The sequence below is a fragment of the Salmo salar genome, chromosome 20, assembly GCF_965601325.2.
Source record: "Salmo salar chromosome 20, fSalSal1, whole genome shotgun sequence".
Classification (NCBI taxonomy): domain Eukaryota; kingdom Metazoa; phylum Chordata; class Actinopteri; order Salmoniformes; family Salmonidae; genus Salmo; species Salmo salar.
The window spans coordinates 8,919,328-8,940,484 of NC_138310.1; the positions used below are offsets into that span (position 1 = coordinate 8,919,328).

Consider the following 21,157-nt stretch of genomic DNA (forward strand, 5'->3'; position numbering starts at 1 on the left):
CCCAGAGAGCAAACCACATCACATTTTATTGGTCACATACACATGGTTAGCAGATGTTATTGCGAGTGTAACAAAATGCTTATGCTTCTAGATCTGACAGTGCAGCAGTATCTAACAGGTAATATCTAACAATTCCACAACAAAACCTAATATCTAACAATCTAGTAAAGGAATGAGAATATATAAGTATAAAATATATGGATGAGCAGTGACAGAGCGGCTAAGATGCAATAGATAGTAAAGAATAGATAGTGAAGGATACAGTATACAGTATATACATGGGGCGGCAGGTAGCTTAGTGGTTAGAGCATGGGCCAGTAACTGAAAGGTTGCTAGATTGAATCCCCGAGCTGACAAGGTAAAAATCTGTCGTTCTGCCCCTGAACAAAACCCACTGTTCCTAGGCCATCATTGTAAATAAGAATTTCTTCTTAACTGACTTGCCTACTTAAATAAAGGTTAAATAAAAATGAAATGAGTAATGCGAGATATGTAAACATTCTAGAAGTGGCAATATTAAAATGACTAGTGTTCCATTTATTAAAGTGGCCAATGATATCAAGTCTGTAGGTAGGCAGCCACATCTCTGTGCTAGTGGTGGCTGTTAAATCTAATGGCCTTGAGATAGATTGAAAAACAGCTTCTATCTGTCCCGGCTCTGATGCACCTGTACTGCCCTCACCTTCTGGATGGAAGCAGGGTGAACAGGTAGTGGCTCGGGTGTTGTTGTCTTTATTGTATTTATTTCACCTTTATTTCAACAGGTAGGCCAGTTGCGAACAAGTTCTCATTTACAACTGCGACCTGGCCAAGGTAAAGCAAAGCAGTACGACAAAAACAACAACACATAAACAAACGTACAGTCAATAACACTATACAAATATCTATGTACAGTGTGTGCAAATGTAGAAGAGTAGGGAGGTATGGCAATAAATAGTCCATAGAGGCAAAATAATTACAATTTAGCATTAACACTGGAGTGATAGATGTGCAGATGATGATGTGCAAGTAGAGATACTGGGGTGCAAAAGAGCAAGAAGATAAATAACAATATGGGGATGAGGTAGTTGGGTGTGCTATTTACAGATTGGCTATGTACAGGTACAGTGATCGGTAAGCTGCTCTGACAGCTGATGCTTAAAATTAGAGCAGGAGACATAAGACTCCACCTTCAGTGATTTTTGCAATTCATTCCTGTCATTGGCAGCAGAGAACTGGAAGGAAAGGCGGCCAAAGGAAGTGTTGGCTTTGGGGATGACCAGTGAAATATAACTGCTGGATCGCGTGCTACGGGTGGATGTTGCTATGGTGAACAGCGAGCTGAGATAAGGCGGGTGGCACTGTGATAGACTACATCCAATTTGCTGAGTAATAGCATTTCTAAGGTATTTGAATAACGCGCCACGGGATTCCACTGGCTGTTACGTAGGTGGGACGAAATCGTCCCACTGGCCCTAGAGAAGTTAACACAGTGTCCAAAGAAGGGCCAGAGGTATACAGAATGGTGTCGTCTGCGTAGAGGTGGATCAGAGAATCATCAGCAGCAAGAACGACATCATTGATGTATACAGAGAAAAGAGTCGGCCCGAGAATTGAACCCTGTGGCACCCCCATAGAGAATGCCAGAGGTCCGGACAACAGGCCCTCCGATTTGACACACTGAACTCTATCTGAGAAGTAGTTGGTGAACCAGGCGAGGCAGTCATTTGAGAAACTAAGGCTATTGAGTCAGCCGATAAGAATGTGGTGATTGCCAGAGTCGAAAGCCTTGGCCAGGTCGATTAAGACGGCTGCACTGTACTGTCTTTTATCGATGGTGGTTATGATATCGTTTAGGACCTTGAGAGTTGCTGAGGTGCACCCATGACCAGCTCGGAAACCAGATTGCATAGTGGAGAAGGTACGGTGGGATTCGAAATGGTCGGTGATCTGTTTGTTCACTTGGGTTTCGAAGATTTTAGAAAGGCAGGGCAAGATGGATATAGGTCTATAACAGTTTGGGTCTAGTGTCTCCTCCTTTGAAGAGGGGGATGACCGCGGCAGCTTTCCAATATTTGGGGATCTCAGACGATAAGAAAGAGAGGTTTAACAGGCTAGTAATAGGGGTTTCAACAATTTCGGCGGATAATTTTAGAATGAGGGTCCAGGTTGTTTCTGCAGAGGATGCTGAGCTGTTGGCCGGGGTAGGGGTAGCCAGGTGGAAAGCATGGCCAGCCGTAGAAAAATGCTTATTGAAATGATCGATTATCATAGATTTATCGGTGATGACAGTGTTTCCTAGCCTCAGTGCAGTGGGCAGCTGGGAGGAGGTGCTCTTATTCTCCATGGACTTTACAGTGTCCCAGAACTTTTTGGAATTAGTGCTACAGGATGCAAATTTCTGTTTGAAAAAGCTAGCCTTAGCTTCCCTAAATGACTGATTATATTGGTTCCTGACTTCCCTGAAAAGTTGCATATCGCAAGGGCTATTCGATGCTAATGCAGAACACCACAAGATGTTTTTGTGCTGGTCAAGGGCAGTCAAGTCTGGGGTGAACCAAGGGCTATATCTGTTCTTAGTTCTACATTTTTAGAATGGGGCATGCTTATTTAAGATGGTGAGGAAAGCACTTATAAAGAGCAACCAGGCATCCTCTACTGACGGGATGAGGTCAATATCCTTCCAGGATACCCGGGCCAGGTCGATTAGAAGTGTTTTAGGGAGCGTTTGACAGTGATGAGGGGTGGTCGTTCGACCGTGGACCCATTACGCACGCAGGCAATGAGGCAGTGATCGCAGAGATCCTGATTGAAGACAGCAGAGGTGTATTTGGAGGGCAAGTTCGTCAGGATGATATCTATGAGTTTAGCTCACCTAACAGTACAAACTCTGAAGATTGCCCCCAATCTATCAATTCACATATGATGTCCAAGGCACAGCTGGCGGCTGAAGGGGTCTATAACAAGTGGCAACGGTGAGAGACTTGTTTCTGGAAAGGTGGATTTTTAAAAGTAGAAGCTCGAATTGTTTGGGCACAGACCTGTATAGTATGACAGAACTCTGCAGGCTATCTCTGCAGTAGATTGCAACTCCGCCCCCTTTGGCAGGTCTATCTTGTTGGAAGATGTTATAGTTTGGGATGGAAATTTCTGGATTTTTGGTGGCCTTCCTAAGCCATGATTCAGACACGGCTAGGACATCTGGGTTGGCGGATTGTGCTAAAGCAGTGAGTAAAACAAACTTAGGGAGGAGGCTTCTAATGTTAACATGCATGAAACCAAGGCTTTTACGGTTACAGAAGTCAACAAATGAGAACACCTGGTGAATGGGAGTGGTGCTGGGGGCTGCAGGGCCTGAGTTAACCTCTACATCACCAGAGAAACAGAGGAGGAGTAGGATAAGGGTAAGGCTAATGGCTATAAGAACTGGTCGTCTAGAGCGTTTGGAACAGAGACGAAAAAGGAGCAGATTTCTGAGCGCAGAAGTACAGATTCAAGGCATAATGTACAGACAAGGGTACGGTAGGATGTGAGTAAAGTGGAGGTAAACCTAGGCATTGAGTGGCAATGAGAGAGGTTTTGTCTCTAGAGGCACCAGTTAAGCCAGGTGAGGTCACCGCATTTGTGGGGGGTGGAACAAAAGGGCATATCTAAGGCATATTGGGCAGGGCTGGGGGCTACAGTGAAATAAGACAATAATCACTAACCAAAACAGCAATAGACAAGGTATATTGACATTAGGGAGAGGCATGTGTAGCCGAGTGATCATAGGGTCCAATGAGTAGCACTAGATGAGTCGGGAGCCAATTCAGTAGTTGCTGCTATGCTAGGCGAGCTGGAAACACGGCGATTCAGACAGCTAGCGGACCAGGGATAGCAGATGGGCATCCGGCGACGTCGCAATGGAAGAGCCTGTTGGGTTAACCCTAACCCAACAGGCTACGTAACCACCTCGGATGGTTACGTAGTGAGGACTGCTAGCAGTGGCTAACTGACTACTAGCTAGTTAGCTGGCAAGCTTCTGATGGGGGTCCGGTCTAAAGTATAAAAATAGCAGATCTGTACCACATTGGGTGAGGCGGGTTGCAGGAGAGTATATTCAGTCCGTAGATGGAAAGTAAGATTAAAATATATACGAAATATATATGAAGAAAACAATATATACACGGGACAGGACAAGACAAAACCACACGTTCGACTGCTACGCCATCTTGGATTAAAGATGGTTATTGTCCTTGATTATCTTTTTTGCCTTCCTGTGACATTGGGTGTTGTAGGTGCTCTGGAGGGCAGGTAATTTGCCCCCGGTGATGCATTGTGCAGCTGCACTACCCTCTGGAGAGCCCTGCAGTTGTGGGCAGTGCAGTTGCCGTACCAGGCGGTGATACAGCCCAACAGGATGCTCTCAATTGTGCACCTGTAAAAGTTAGTGAGGGTTTTCAGTGACAAGCAACATTTCGGCGACTTTGTTAACTAGGGATTGAACATTAGCGAGTAATATACTCGGAAGTGGTGGGTGGTGTGCGAGCATCCAAAGCCTCACTAGAAGACCGATACGGCACCCTCTCCTCCTCCGACGGCGTTGTTTTGGGTTGGCCTCTGGAATCAGTTCAAATGCCCTCCGCTTTGGGAAAGTCGTCTTCCTGGTCATAGTGCTGGTTCTGCTGGTAAGTTGACGTCTCTCTGATATCCAATAGTTCTTCTCGGATGAATGTAATAACACTTAAGGTTTTCTGGGCTAAATATAAGAAATAATACATTAAAACAAATAAATACTGCACAGTTTCCTAAGTACTTGAAGCGAAGCTGCCATCTCTATCAGCGCCATCTATAGGGCTACCGCTGGCCAATCTGAGTGCACTATAGGCCTACCGCTGTGCACTATAGGCCTACCGCTGGCCAATCGGATGGCTCAGATTACCATGTCTGCAGTAACATAGCAGTCTTAAAAGAAAGATACAGCTAAGTTGATACTGTGACATTTCAAAACGTTTAAAACCATGACTAGAGAGAGACTGTCAACGAATACAGCAAAGAGCTGCTGTTTATATGAGTGAGTTCATGTTTAAGTTCTTACTCAGAACTGTCAACACTTTGTATTCAACACTTTTATAAGAAAAAAAATACATGTTCTTCCCATTTTCAATCGCGCTACAACCAGCACTGTAGCTGTAATGAATGAGTAGGAAAGTGTATCGACAAACCTACGTTGTTATTATTAGCGGTTTGGTTATTTTTTTAATATCAAAGAATATTTAACTTTCTCTGTTCATAGTGTCACGTTGGCATGAAGGATCGGGAGACAGGCGCAGGAATGCGTAATAATAAAAAAAAATTGGACCCAAATTACGGCGTGCCGTGTTAAAGGCACGGGGACGAAGACCAAACAAACACATTACAAAACACAGGGTTGAAACCCAAACAAAAGAGCGAGGATTACCTCGAATAAATACACACGTGCACAATGATTAACACACGGGACGAGACCCGTAATCATCTGCGCAATCCACACGGGCACGAAAGCCAAAACACACAGCACAGATACTCACACGCACCAACAGACATTGTAACAAGAATCGTCAAGACCATGGAAACAAAAGGGCACATATATACAAATACTTATCAGTGGGAATAAGGGACAGGTGTGCGTGATGAAAATTCCAGAGGGATCCGTGACAAATAGGAGTTACAACATGAATTTGTGCATTAGGCAGAAATAATGCGGGGCGACTCGAGTTTCCCCATCAGCTGGAAGACGGTGTCCATTTTTGGTCAGTGTCAGTGGAGAAAAGGGAGAGCAGAGGGAGGTTGAGAAGCGGACCCTCAGTCTGCAGCTCTCTCCCTCCGCTGAGACTGGCCATCAGATGCAGGCACCATCAGCCCAGTAAAATAAAAATACAATCATTTAAATGTATGCTCACTTAGCTGTGCCTCACAAGTAATACAACAACGGATGTATTACCGGTGTGATCATATAACCTACCTCAATTTGTTCTATATCATTTAAAAAAATGTCCCGAACAACAATGCATCGGCAGGGCAATTCAAGCAGAGCCAGTATGCGATGATAATGTATTGGGCCTATAGCTTACTGCACAAACCTCATTGCTACAGTACTGTTTTTAACAGGCTAATGCTTCATAGGCTTAAGTTTTTAAGTCATTTAAGTCAGAAAGTGATCTTGACTCAGAAAAGGTTGGTGACCACTGTGGTAGGGTATTATTTTTCCCACTTTGTTACCAATTACCGAATTAGAAATAAAGGAAAATGGCACAGTTCTTTTGTGTCCACTATCCAGTGGTCGAAAAAGTACCCAATTGTCATAAATGAGTAAAAGTAAAGATACCTTAATAGAAAAAGACTCAAGTAAAAGTGAAAGTCAGTAAAATACTACTTGAGTAAAAGCCTAAAAGTAGTTTGTTTCAAATATACTTAAGTATTAAAAGTAAAGGTAATTGCTCAAATATACTTAAGTATCAAAAGTAAAAGTATAAATTATTTCAAATTACTTATATTAAGTAAACCAGACGACACCATTTTTTTATACAGGTTTTATTTACTGATAGCCAGGGGCACACTCCAACACAAATTAAGCATTTGTGTTTAGTGAGTCCGCCAGATCAGAGGCAGTAGGGATGACCAGGGTTGTTCTCTTGATAAGTGCGTGAATTGGACCATTTTCCTGTCCTGCTAAGGATTAAACATGTAACTAGTACTGTTGAGTGTCATGAAAAATGTATGGAGTAAAAAGTACATTATTTTCTTTCGGAATGTAGTGAAGTAAAAGTAAAAAAATACAGTTACCACAAAAACGACTTAAGCATTTTTACTTAAGTACTTTACACCACTGCCACTATCCAGTACGAGTTTGGATAGGAATGCAGAATTACTCAATAAATATATTCTTATATAAACCAAGTATTCAGTCCAAAGAGTGAGACAAGTCATAAAGGTCATGCATGATTCAGTCAGTAAAGCCGTCAATTGTTTGACTTGTCCACAAACACCAACTGCCACCTACATTTACGAGAGAGAGAGAGAGAGAGATATTTTGCACTAGTTGCTTTTCAAAATAGACAATTTCACATCACTATTTTCTGGTGACTTGTGGAGTAAAGTATTATGAGATTACAATGGCATTATGCAATTCATGATTTTCATGAAGAAATTCTACTGCGTGATTAGTCAATTTGTACAGCAAAATAAGCTAATCGCACAAACCAAACCCCCTCCCAAACAAAAATGTCTCCGTCTCCACTATGCTGTGCCGTATTCTGCTGCCTTGCCTTCTGAAGGAGCACTTATTCCAGTGTGACAGACCCAGTAAGGTTGGAGCAGGAGACAGGCTGGGGCTGGAGACAGGCTGGGGCAGGAGACAGGCTGGGGCAGGAGACAGGCTGGGGCAGGAGACAGGCTGGGGCAGGAATGCTTAGCAGGGGTTTAAGCTGTTGGGTTACATCTGTGTCAGATGCCTGATGATGTGTGAGCCCGCGGGGTGGGCCGGTCCGGGGCAGGACAGGTCTCCCTCTCGGTCTCTGTGGCGACGCCTAATGCTAGCTCGTCCAGCCCAGACAGCAGGAACCGGCTTGACACGTGACCAGCCGCGACGCCTCGCGGTCAAAGGTCGGTGCAGATTTCAGCAAATCTGGGCAGGCACGGCATCAGCTTAAACTCAGGGGGAGAGATTGGCCTCTAACCTTAACCCGATAAGATCCTTGAAGTCTTTACCCTGACCTAGACTTGACTCTTTCATCTGCGATGTTAGCTATACTAATTACTGGCTGATAGCGACCTGGTGCCAAAAGCAATTCACTTCCACCTCTCCCGATGAGCTACAACAGTTGTTGCCAACCTCGCTTAGAGCTCAAGACGTGTTTTAAACAAACTCTGCCATACACCTAGCTCATGCTTTAACTATCAGTAATTGACTTGGTGTGTCGTGTTTTGCTATTTTAATTGTATTTATTTATTTCTATGTAACCTTTATTTAACTAGGCGAGTCAGTTAAGAACAAATTCTTATTTACAATGACGTCCTACCCCGGCCAAACCCGGACGACGCTGGGCCAATTGTGCGCCGCCCTATCGGACTCCCAATCACGGTCGGTTGTGATTCAGCCTGGAATCGAACCAGGGTCTGTAGTGACGTCTCTAGCACTGAGCAGTGCCTTAGACCGCTGAGCCACATGCCCTATCTGGCATGTTAGGGGAGGAGCAGAGTGTGGCGTATGCTACGTTTAAAAGCACAGCTAAAGCCAAATAAAGGAAGATTAAAATGGCTCCACGGATTCGGAATTATGGTTCCCAAGATTCCTCCCCTTTCCCGGGCACAACTGAGACAAATGGTCTCCATAGCAGCCGGGGTCCTGTTAATATCGGGGAGGGGGGGTGGGGGGGGGCTAGGCCTACGGTCAGGTGACTGAGGGGAAGGTTGCCATCCGAGTCAGAAGACTGCAGCCCAAATCTTCCCTCCCCTCCACTCTTCTCCCTCTACTGTAAATCTCTGGTACCTGATACACACGTACACTACTTGGCCTAAGGCCCTCGCCCCTGGCCTGGCCACACACATCTCATAAGGGAAGAGAGAGACAGCTCTGCTTGTGTGTGTGTGTATGTGTATGTGTGTGTGTGTGTGAGTGTGAGTGTGTGTGGACAGCCGCCCATGCGTGTTGATTAGATAGGAGGTGAGCCCATGGCAGGACAGGCGTGGTTTTCCGCTGGCTCAGTAGTTAGTAATGAGGGGGGCAGTCAGTGGGTCACTCAAATCAGACCAGTGGGAGTGGAGCATTCCTCACAGCTGGGACAGACAGGCACACCAGGACTCTCACTTCTCAACACAACCCACTATGACAGGTGACACAGAGAAGGCCCCTGGGAGAAACAAGGGCACACCTTGGACAGATAGAAGGGGTAAAAGAGATTTCCCACATACCTTCCTTCTGCTTCTAGTAAGTACTATGCAGATCCCATGGCCATTAGGACTTAGATTAAAAGTTTTAAGTTTCAACGTTTATTCGCCACGTGCACAGGATACAAACAGTACAGTGAAATTCTTAACTTGATAGATCTTTCCCAACAACGTAGTTATAGTAATATTAATAATAATATCGATAATAATAGAAAATAGAATAAAACCCACAAGAAGTAAGATAAAGTTGGAAGAAACCCGAAAACGCAAGTATATACAGGTCAGTGCCAGTACCTTATTCAATGTGCAGGAGTACTGGAGTGGTAGAGGTGGGTTTATACGTAAAACATGACTGGTGGTAGGATATACAGTTGAAGTCGGAAGTTTACATACACCTTAGCCTAATACATTTAAACTCAGTTTTTCACAATTCCTGACATTTAATCCTAGTAAAAATTCCCTGTCTTAGGTCAGTTAGGATCACCACTTTATTTTAAGACTGTGAAATGTCAGAATAATAGTGAAGAGAATGATTTATTTCAGCTTTTATTTCTTTCATCACATTCCCAGTGGGTCAGAAGTTAACATACACTCAATTAGTATTTGGTAGCATTGCCTTTAAATTGGTTAACTTGGGTCAAACGTTTCAGGTAGACTTCCACAAGCTTCCCACAATTAATTTTGGCCTATTCCTCCTGACAGAGCTGGTGTAACTGAGTCAGGTTTGTAGGCCTCCTTGCTCAAACACACCTTTTCAGTTCTGCCCACACATTTTCTATAGGATTGAAGTCAGGGCTTTTTGATGGCCACTCCAATACCTTGACTTTGTTGTCCTTAAGCCATTTTGCCACAACTTTGGAAGTATGCGTGGGGGTCATTGTCCATTTGGAAGACCCATTTGCGACCAAGTTTTAACTTCCTGACTGATGTCTTGAGATGTTGCTTCAATATATCCACATAATATTCCTCCCTCATGATGCCATCTATTTTGTGAAGTGCACCAGTCCCTCCTGCAGCAAAGCAACCCACAACAAGATGCTGCCCCCCCTGTGTTTCACGGTTGGGATGGTGTTCTTCGGCTTGCAAGCCTCCCCGTTTTTCATCCATACATAACGATGGTCATTATGGCCAAACAGTTCTATTTTTGTTTCATCAGACCTGAGGACATTTCTCCAAAAAGTACAATCTTTGTCCCCATGTGCAGTTGCAAACCGTAGTCTGGCTTTTTTAATGGAGGTTTTGGAGCAGTGGCTTCTTCCTTGAAGAGCAGCCTTTCAGGTTATGTCGATATAGGACTCGTTTTACTGTGGATATAGATGCTTTTGTACCTGTTTCCTCCAGCATCTTCACAAGATCCTTCGCTGTTGTTCTGGGATTGATTTGCACTTTTCGCACCAAAGTACTTTCATCTCTAGGAGACAGAACACGTCTCCTTCCTGAGCGGTATGACGGCTGTGTGGTCCCATGGTGTTCATACTTGCGTACTATTGTTTGTACAGATGAACGTGGTAGCTTCAGGTGTTTGGAAATTGCTCCCAAGGATGAACCAGACTTGTGGAGGTCTACAATTGTTTTCTGAGGTCTTGGCTGATTTCTTTTGATTTTCCCATGATGTCAAGCAAAGAGGCACTGAGTTTGAAGGTAGGCCTTGAAATACATCCACAGGTACACCTCCAATTGACTCAAATTATGTCAATTAGCCTATCAGAAGCTTCTAAAGCCATGACATCATTTTCAGGAATTTTCCAAGCTGTTTAAAGGCACAGTCAACTTAGTGTATGTAAACTTCTGACCCACTGGAATTGTCATACAGTGAATTATAAGTTAAATAATCTGTCTGTAAACAATTGTTGGAAAAGTATTTGTGTCATGCACAAAGTAGATTGCCAAAACTATAGTTTGTTAACAAGACATTTGTGGAGTGGTTGAAAAACAAGTTTTAATGACTCCAACCTAAGTGTATGTAAACTTCCGACTTCAACTGTACATGTAAACAGGGCTGAAAAGTGACTGGTATCAGCAATATATAAATACTTATGGCAATATACTAATGGTAATATACACCGAGTATACAAAACATTATTTTCATGACATAGAATGAACAGGTAAATCCAGGTGAAAGCTATGATCCCTTATTAATGTCACTTGTTAGATCCACTTCAATCAGTGTAGATGAAGGGGAGGAGATAGGTTAAAGAAGGACTCTTAAGACTTCAGACAATTGAGACATGGATTGTGTATGTGTGCCATTCAGAGGGTGAATGGGCAACACACAGAATGTAAGTACTTTAAAGCGGGGTATGGTAGTAGGTGCCAGGTGCACCGTTTTGTGTCAAGAACAGCAACACTGCTGGGTTTTTCACTCTCAACAGTTTCCCATGTGTATCAAGAATGGTCCACCAGCAAACTTGACAACTGTGGGAAGCATTGAAGTCAACATGGGCCAACATCCCTGTAGAATGCTTGACACCTTGTAGAGTCCATGCTCCGACGAAGTGAGGCTGTTCTGAGGGCAGAAGAGGGTGCAAGTCAATATTAGGAAGGTGTTCTTAGTGTTTTGTGCACTCATTGTATACTGAACAAAAATGTAAACGCAAATGCAAGAATTTCAAAGATTTTACTGATTTACAGATCATAGAAGGAAATCAGTCAATTTAAATAAATTCATTTTTGATTTGACATGACTGGTCAGGGGCAGAGTCATGGGTGGGCCTGGAAGGGCACAGGCCCACCCACTGAGGAGCAAGGCCCAACCAATCAGAAATACGTTTTTCCCCACAAAAGTGTTTTATTACAGACAGAAATACTCCTCAGAATCCACCCCTCCTCCTCAGACAACAATCCCGCAGGTGTGGAAGTCCTGGGCTGGCGTGGTTACACATGGTCTGCGGTTGTGAGGCTGGTTGGACTACTGCGAAATTCTCTAAAACTACATTGGAGGTGGCTTATGTTAGAGAAATTAACATTAAATACTCTGGCAAGAGCTCTAGTGGACATTCCTGCAGTCAGCATGCCAATTGCACCCTACTTCAAAACTTGAGACATCTGTGGTATTGTGTTGAGTGACAAAACTGCACATTTCAGAGAGTTCTTCTATTGTCCCCAGCACAAGGTGCACCTCTGTATTGATCATGCTGTTTAATCAGCTCCTTGATATGCCACACCTGTCAGGTGGATGGATTATCTTGGAAAACGAGATTTTATTTTATTTTATTTCACCTTTATTTAACCAGGTAGGCAAGTTGAGAACAAGTTCTCATTTACAACTGCGACCTGGCCAAGATAAAGCAAAGCAGTTCAACACATATAACAACACAGAGTTACACATGGAGTAAAACAAACATACAGTCAATAATACAGTAGAAAAATAAGTCTATATACAATGTGAGCAAATGAGGTGCGATAAGGGAGGTAAAGGCAATAAATAGGCCATGGTGGCGAAGTAAATACAATATAGCAATTAAAACACTGGAATGGTAGATTTGACAGTAGATGAGTGTGGAAAGTAGAAATACTGGGGTGCAAAGGAGCAAAATAAATAAATACAGTAGGGGAAGAGGTAGTTGTTTGGGCTATTTATAGATGGGCTATGTACAGGTGCAGTGATCTGTGAGCTGCTCTGACAGCTGGTGCTTAAAGCTAGTGAGGGAGATAAGTGTTTCCAGTTTTAGAGATTTATGCTCACTAACAGGAAGGTAAGCAAATTTGTGCACAAAAATTGAGCAAAATAAGCTTTTATTTTGTTGTATATACACAACTATACACACAGTTAAATGAAAGTTTTGCCTGTTAAATAGCCTGTCGTTGAATCTTCCTACTATAGGTGGTTCAGCCTTGTTTCACAGCTAATCAATCGTATGTCGTGGTTTCAACCAGCATCAGAAGAGAGTAGACTGGGAAGAGGAATAGCAATCAACTTACCTAACATGATTATGACTAGGCTGCTTTGCTCATGAACTTTTTTTTATTCTTCAAACAGATCCATAATAGTAATTTGGGGGGGGGGGGGGGGGGGGGGGGGTCACTATGACTCTTGTAAACAAGAGTCATAGTGACCAGTAGCAGGATACATAGATAGATACTAATGGTAATGGCAATCAATAATCAATGACCAGCAGCGTAATGATAGTCATGAATCTAATCAATAATCATTTAGCAGCAGCATAGGTGTGAGGGAGTGTGCACGTCTGGGTGTGTTGCGTCAGTAACAAGTGTGAGAGTAAGAGTGACAGTAATAAGCCTAAAGCTTCTTTATTAAATCATTAGTTAAAAATAAACAAGCAGGCGGATCCAGGACATTGGTGTTAATGGTATTAATGATGATCTAGGGTTGAGGGTCCAGGACATTGGTGTTAATGGTATTAATGATGATCTAGGGTTGAGGGTCCAGGACATTGGTGTTAATGGTATTAATGATGATCTAGGGTTGAGGGTCCAGGACATTGGTGTTAATGGTATTAATGATGATCTAGGGTTGAGGGTCCAGGACCTTTGTGTTAATGGTATTAATGATGATCTAGGGTTGAGGGTCCAGGACATTGGTGTTAATGGTATTAATGATGATCTAGGGTTGAGGGTCCAGGACCTTTGTGTTATTGGTATTAATGATGACCTGGGGTTGAGGGTCCAGGACATTGGTGTTAATGGTATTAATGATGATCTAGGGTTGAGGGTCCAGGACATTGGTGTTAATGGTATTAATGATGATCGAGTGTTGAGGGTCCAGAACATTGGTGTTAATGGTATTAATGATGATCGAGTGTTGAGGGTCCAGAACATTGGTGTTAATGGTTTTAATGATGATGTGGGGTTGAGGTTCCAGGACATTGGTGTTAATGATGATCTATGGGTAAGAGTCCAGGACATCGGTTTTAATAAAGATCTGCAGTGATGTTCCAGGACATTGGTGTTAATGGTGTTAATTACGATCAGGGGTGAGGGTCCAGGACATTGGTGTTAATGATGATCTATGGGTAAGAGTCCAGGACATCGGTTTTAATAAAGATCTGGGGTGAGGGTCCAGGACATTGGTGTTAATGATGATCTATGGGTAAGAGTCCAGGACATCGGTTTTAATAAAGATCTGGGGTGAGGGTCCAGGACATTGGTGTTAATTACGATCTAGGGGTGAGGGTCCAGGACATTGGTGTTAATGACGGTCTAGGGGTGAGGGTCAGGACATTGGTGTTAATGACGGTCTGTGGGTGGGTGATGGGGGGAGGGGTACCTGGTGTGGTACCTGTCCTGATTCCTCAGTATGTGGGGTAATACCAGGGATGCCCATGTGGAGGCCAGATGACTGCCGAGGGCCGTGCAGAGAGAGCGAGGGAAGAAAGTGGTGGAGGAGAGGAAGAGAGGGCGCAGATTAGAAGTAATAGCATCACAGAGGGATCAGTGCAGCCTATCTCATTACTCCCAGGCACAATGAGCACAGCACTCTCAAAGCAGTTTAGAATTACACCTTTCCAGGCCACAAACAAGCCCTGCGCTTATTACCCAGGCTACTCTTTGGTGCTTTAGCTGGAGGAAATCCTCCTCTAATTGCAATATTTCCCTAATACTCGAGCACGCTGGTATAACGGGCTGTTTGCCACCCCCCCTTGCTGGAGATACGTCTTAATAACATTTATATCTGTCACAGAAGTGTACGCTGGATGGTCCAAGGTCACCGCTGCACACTCACACAACTCTGCCGCACAAATCTCTGTCAACACTGTTTACATATTTATAGAAATAAGTAAGAAAAATTCAGACAAAAATATTGTAATTTGAGGCTGATTACGACTCAAGGACCTTCAAGGAGGCTTTTTTCCCTAATCATCTCTCTGCAATTATGTACATTCCTAATATATTCTCAGAGCTTGTTGTGTTTGTTCTCTTTTTATTTCCTCACAATCACATTAAATGTGCATTTCATTATAACCTAATTGTAGAAAAAGAAAACAAAGGAGAACGGGGGAAGAATGCCACAACATATCAAAATATGTGTTTTAACTAAACAGGAAAAGGTAAATGCTATCAGCAAAAATAACATAACGCAAACAAAACGCTGACACAACACAGTCTTTAATGCATTGATTAGTGATCTCTGGGTGTTTTGTACTGGTGCGTCTCTGCTCTGCTTTCACTGTAATTATCCAGCCTCCAGCAGACAGTCTTTCTAGTCTAGCCAGGCCTCTGTGCAAACAGCCTCTCCTCTCATCTCCCCCAGCCTTATCAAACCCTGTCACACTAAAGGGGCCCATTAGCAGCTAAACCTAATGAATTGGCTTCGTGAACAAACGTATAACCTGCGCGTCATGAAACAAAATGACAGAGAAGGGGAACAAGGCAACGAAAGAAAAAAGGAATTGAGGATAATATAAACAAACCAAGGTGTTTCTCCTGTGAAAGAGAGGCCTGTGGAGAGGGAGTCCATGGGGACAGTGCTGCTGTTTACCATGGCAGAGACCCTGACAGGAAAGGGAAAGAGATGCTAAACGTGTGTTCTGATGGAATGATAAAACCATCAGACCCCCCCCCCCCCCACAAAGAACCAGTCACTCACAGAGAATGGGGCTAACCAAGGCTAAACAGGGCTAACGATAGCTAACTGGACTATATCCAGCAACACCCAACACAGGGGCAGATATCTTGCTAGAAACCCTCACAGCCCCCTGGTTCATCCTCCTCCCCCATTTACAGTGATGTGAGGAGACGCTGATGCTACCGGTAAAGGGACGGCATCAATGTCTGAAGGCATTAGTGGGAGCTGGCGCTGATCACATGGTTGGTCGTGTAAACAATCGGCTTGCCCGCCTTCCACAGATTAACCCTCTGCCGGCCAACACACGTGTTCACACACCGCTCACACGTTCGTCTGTTAACCCCCTTTAACGTGAGGGGGACTGAGGACCTCATGGGACCTCATGACCACGCATCTTCCCTCCCGCTGTCTAAGCTCACACCCATTCACTTGTTGTGAGTGACCAGCAGCGTATCTCGACTAGCGTAGATGTGGAGTCGTTCGTTTCAGTCGGTACATCAACAACTACACCACGGCCACCAAACGAAGAGACAAGGTGGTTAAGACAGATTAGATAACACCATAACACAACATTCCATCGACCCCCCCCCCCCTCTAATCACACGCGCAATTCAAGTTGTGCGACACCTCTAGGTTAAAGGCGTGAGGCTAAAGCCCATCTACTCTACGGGATGTGCTACGGGCCAATAAGATCCATGTCGCAGGGCACTAATCTCCTCTTGGCCTGTAAGCGCCTAGACTGGGCGTTGACGTGAGATGTATGCACGCATGACTAAGTAGCTTTGGATAAGAGCGCCTGCTAAATGGCATATACCGTTATACAATTACAGATGAGAGAGAAGGACATCCACATGGTGAGTTAAGAGGCTTGACCTGGCAGCCCACTATAGGCAGAGGGAATCTGGCCATGGTGCATACTGTACGTGTGCTGTGCTCACCCTTCTGACCTGCATGGTGGGCTCAACTAGGGGGGAGACCTAGAGTTCAACCAGGGGACAACTTACACCCGGACACATGCCTTACTGAATACCGTGCTGTTTTCACACAGTGAAATACCCTTGGAGAACATTCGAGAAGACAGCGGGAAGAAACACATCCACACCGACAACACCTATAGCTTTGGCAAGACGAAAGCAGCGTAGACTCCGTGTAAGAGAGTGGATTGCATTCTGCTCGCCTGTAGCAAAGCCCCCACGTCCAAATACCCGTAAATAAAGCAGCAGGAGGTATGGAGGGGAAATGACGAACAAATAAAAAGGAGGGGGTTGCCTTGGAGATTGAAGCACTGTGATTGGCTGAGGGACTGGGTAGCAGAAGGACAAATGGACAAATCTCAGAAGCTAATAACAGCGAGTACGGCACAGCCCTCATGGGCAAATCTGGCACTAAGATGATAATGAGATTATAAAATCCACTATATTGCAGCAAATTGTATAAGTGTTTCATTGAACCTTGTTGAACCTTGATTTATGCACAGCCAGGCTCTTTTCCTTTTTCTCCCCTTGAGATGACGGGCGGAGTGTGTGAGGAGGGAAGCGGCGGAAAAGAAGGAAAGCGCTCCTGGGTACAGTTTACCTAGTGCAAGGGTGAAACAGGGAGCCAATACCATACACTGGGCTTCTGTAACATGTTACGTCTGCTTAGCATTCATATGAAGCCATCATTACTCTGTTACTGCTTCCGCCAGCTCTAAATATCTCATCACTACCCAGTTCATGCACACACAGGCTACACTCACACATGCATAAATATCATAGAAATAGACCAACAATGTCAGATCTATGCAGGACTATGATCAACCTCTAATGACGACATATGAAACGGATGTGATAGGAGATCGCATCTTGGGAGAACTTGGTTTGTGTCTGCTATCACCTAGTTATCTTTCAAGATCTTTATTCAGTAAATGACAAAAGTATGAAAGTCAAATGTAATATGTTTTCAACAAAACGACTATTAGTATGGAGAAAATAGCAATATCTGTCCAACCTGGTTAGAATATCTAGAGAAAAGAAAGGTTTCAAAAGGCTTCATACGTGGATTCACCCAATACTCACCATACTTCCTAACCAATATTCACACTAATATAATAACAATAATACTATTTTATGCATGCCATGTTGTATATGCCATGGGTGTCCCCTGTGGGCATCAAAGCCACAAAACCCCTGGCATTGCAAGCGTCATGCTCTACCAACTGAGCCACACAGGACCACAATACACCCAAAAAGGTGAGTAAGAGCGGAACGCAGGTAGAGTTGACGGGTAACGCTAACACACATATTGCGTAAAAGTTGCATTTAAATGCATCACCCTCCAACATTCACAAACCAATAGATAGATGAGCTCTGCTACTCTTGGAGAAAAAAAAATAAAAACTTTACCTGACCTTCTGTGTTGCTTAGCAACCAGTTGCCATAACACTTCTAATAAATAAAAAAAAATGCCGGAGCGAGATACAGGCAAGGGATGTTATAAGAGAAAGGGCTCGGAGATAAGATGAGAGCAACAGGAACACAAAAGACGACATAAAGGCTGGGTGAGGCGGTTTTCAACGCGACACCTGGGGGGGGCTGCAACGTTTTCACTCTTTTACCAAGTCAGCCTGACCAGCTTATTATCAATTCGACAGAGCCACGAGAGACCACTACTGGGACCAGTAGACTAGACTGGTCTCCTCAAGTATTCCACCCAATACTCCCAGCCATGCTACTCTCAACGGAATCACACAGTTGAGCTGTCATTCTCTGCCATGCTATACACACTTAGAACCACATACTGTGCATACAGTCGATATAGACATACAGTCAACCTATTGATTTTGGGATGCAACAATGAGCTTGGAATGTTACCATTAAACTACTATTGATGCTGTATTCCTCTCACTGAGGAAACCGACAGACCTCTCCAAGGCCATGGTAGAATCATGTCTATCGACTGGTAGCACTTGGTGTCCAACATGTTCTACCTCTGATCTGACTTCAGACACACGTCAGAGACAGAGAACACCAAGATCAAATTCGACAGACACACACAGTCCTTTCAAAGTGATCAAAGTGACCCGGTCTTTGGTAGAAAGCAACCTCCCGTCTATCGTCCCTGCTCCGTTGGCAGAGAAGCCAGTCTCGTCTTTTGAGGTAGAGAAACAGGGCAGGAGAGAGAGATGAGGAATGGGGTGTCTACCAGAGCGTGGCCACTGACCTGACATTTCAAAACAATCACAAGCAATTGTCTACCAGACAGGTGTGGAGGGTATGACAGTGCACTTAATCTGTCTGGCATAGGTCCCTCCTAAAGAATTAGCTTCCTCTCCATGTTCCCTTCGGTATCAAGGCGGTTCTTTTTTTGATATTGTCACCCTAACTTTACGTTCAGGGGCCTACAACCCTGTGTCAGCCTATTCATTCAGGGTCAAAGGAGTTAATATGCAATTGAACCGCAAAATGCAGCGGAATCGCAAGACCTTTGAGTTGTGTAGTTTTCATTTTCTGGCGGTATGGAAATGTAGGTTTTTCTATTTCTCTCTGCGTCATGCCACGATGACGCTTTAACCTGCACCCCCTCACAATGTCTCCAAAACAGGCGTCAAAAGAATCCATACAGTACAAAAAGGATTGAAAACCGCATTGTTGGGAAGGGCTTGCAAGTTAAGCACTTCACTGTACTTGTGCATGTGACAAATGAAACTTGAAAAAAGGGAAACAAAGACAACGACTAAGTAAGATCTCCTGTACAGCTCCAACTGTCTTACCGAAGCTCTTCCCCTCCACACCAGCCTCTCTAATTTTCACTCGGCGCCATAAATATGACCCCGTCAGAGGCACAACAAACTCAGAGACAGAGCAAAAGGGGGGAAGGAATAGAACTATTTTCCTCTCTCTCCAGCGCTCTGATCCTGTCTGCATGGTGTACTTGGGGTTCATTACATAAGGCTGCCAAGTGGGTCAGGGCCCGCCAGTCTGCGCCGGAGCACACAGATCAAACACGTTAAGGCCCCATCTCCATTTTAAAGAGGAATAACAAATGAAGGCCATGTCTTCTGATCCTGAGAGAGAGAGAGAGAGAGAGAGAGAGAGAGAGGTAGCCTTGCTCCTGTAAGTCGCTCTGGATAGGAGTGTCTGCTAAATGACAATGAGAGAAATGGAGAGAGCAAAGGAACCCCCCCCTGCAAAATTACAAGTGTCTACATGAAACTATATGAAACTTTTATTCCCTCCACCATGGGAGCAAGTGGGAGGGTGGAGTATTTGAGCCTAGACATGAGAGTAAGAAAAATTCAATACATGACACAAGCAGCACAATGATTTGTGTCAATATGTGTAGTGGTGGCGTGTGTTAGTACAGAGGAAGAGGAACATGAAAGGCTGTGCAGAATGTGGAGAGATAAAAGGCTGGTTAGGCCTGGGAGGAGATGCTGATTACAGCAGCCAGTGTCTCCCCTGAACATAGACATAGCATCTCATTCATGCCTAAGAATCCCTTATATACTCAGCTGCCAGCTACTGCACTATATTTTTCAATCTATTGTAATAATCCACCAATAGACAGTATCTACCATTCCACAAATAAAAAGTAGCTTCCTCAAACACCATAATATTCCTCCGACACAGTCACCTCTGTCTGTAGTCGTATCTAAAAAAAACATCAATTTTTATGCTGGTCTCAGAGAGGAGGACACTGCCAGGTCAGCGTTTTCCACAAGCGTGTCAGCTGAAAGAGCTTGGCACCTGTAAAATCCAGACGATAGCTAGCCCCGGCGATGAGCCCCGTGACGGGATCAGGATCAGGGTTAGAGTTCACCTCGGGTTCACCAACGTTTACCCTAGCTATTTCCTGCGACGCTAGCGCTAGGCTACGCTAACGTCCGCAAAGTCAAACAAGCTAGAAAGACGCCCTTCCTCTCTCCATTTGATCTTTCGACAAGCCAGCAGACATTCCCCCCCTCCCTAAAAAAAAAAAAAGAAAGTCAAGCTGAGAAAACAGAGGAGGTGAGGCGGGCTGCGTTTCCTCTGACAGTTTTAACTCAGCAGACAAACATCCATCAGACGGACGGACGTGGACCTGTAGGTGGAGTGTAGAGGTGGTGACAAGAAGAGGTGTTTCACGATCAGCAGTACATGCCGGATCAGGGCGAGGGTTTACACTGCAGTTCAACCTAACCAGCATGCAACATGGCCACCGCAACCCACGCACACACACACACACACACACACACACACACACACACACACACACACACACACACACACACACACACACACACACACACACACACACACACACACACACACACACACACACACACACACACACACACACACACACACACACAGCTGACCCACAATGCACGTCATCCGTTTCTTTACACAGACTGGCTTTTAGGAAAGCTTGAGTTCAGGTAAAACGGACCAGACTTCGCTCTCATTTCTCTATTTTACACTCTTGGTTCTAGCAATCAATGCATACAGTCTCGCTACTTAATTGAAAAACAAAACATCAAATAAAAAAACTGCTTTTAAAAAGAAAGATATACAACTCCTTCAGTACGTCAAAAAGGAGCATCTTCTTCTTGATGAACACAATGAGGGTTAATTACGGGCCTGTGTTCAGAACCTTGTAACGGACCAGGACACGTAATTAAAGTTCAGGTACACATTAACGTACTTTTGTTAGCCATTAATCAGTGTTTACGCTGGGCCTTTGTAATTCATAATCAGGTTCAACAATGAGTAATCGCTAAGGAGT

The 21,157-nt window shown here is 44.2% G+C and overlaps 1 protein-coding gene across 6 annotated transcripts in view; it reads right to left on the bottom strand.

Moving 5' to 3' along the window:
• LOC106580148 (cotranscriptional regulator ARB2A homolog) overlaps window positions 1-21,157 on the bottom strand; it is a 200,619-nt gene that overhangs the window by 40,693 nt on the left and 138,769 nt on the right. The window contains exon 11 of one of the 6 annotated variants that reach the window (XM_014160888.3): window positions 14,114-14,185. The exons of the other annotated variants lie outside the window; for them this stretch is intronic. Coding sequence (XP_014016363.1) covers window positions 14,139-14,185 — 47 coding nt within the window. The 3' untranslated portion in view covers window positions 14,114-14,138. The remainder of the gene's footprint in view (window positions 1-14,113; window positions 14,186-21,157) is intronic. 6 annotated transcript variants of the gene reach the window in all.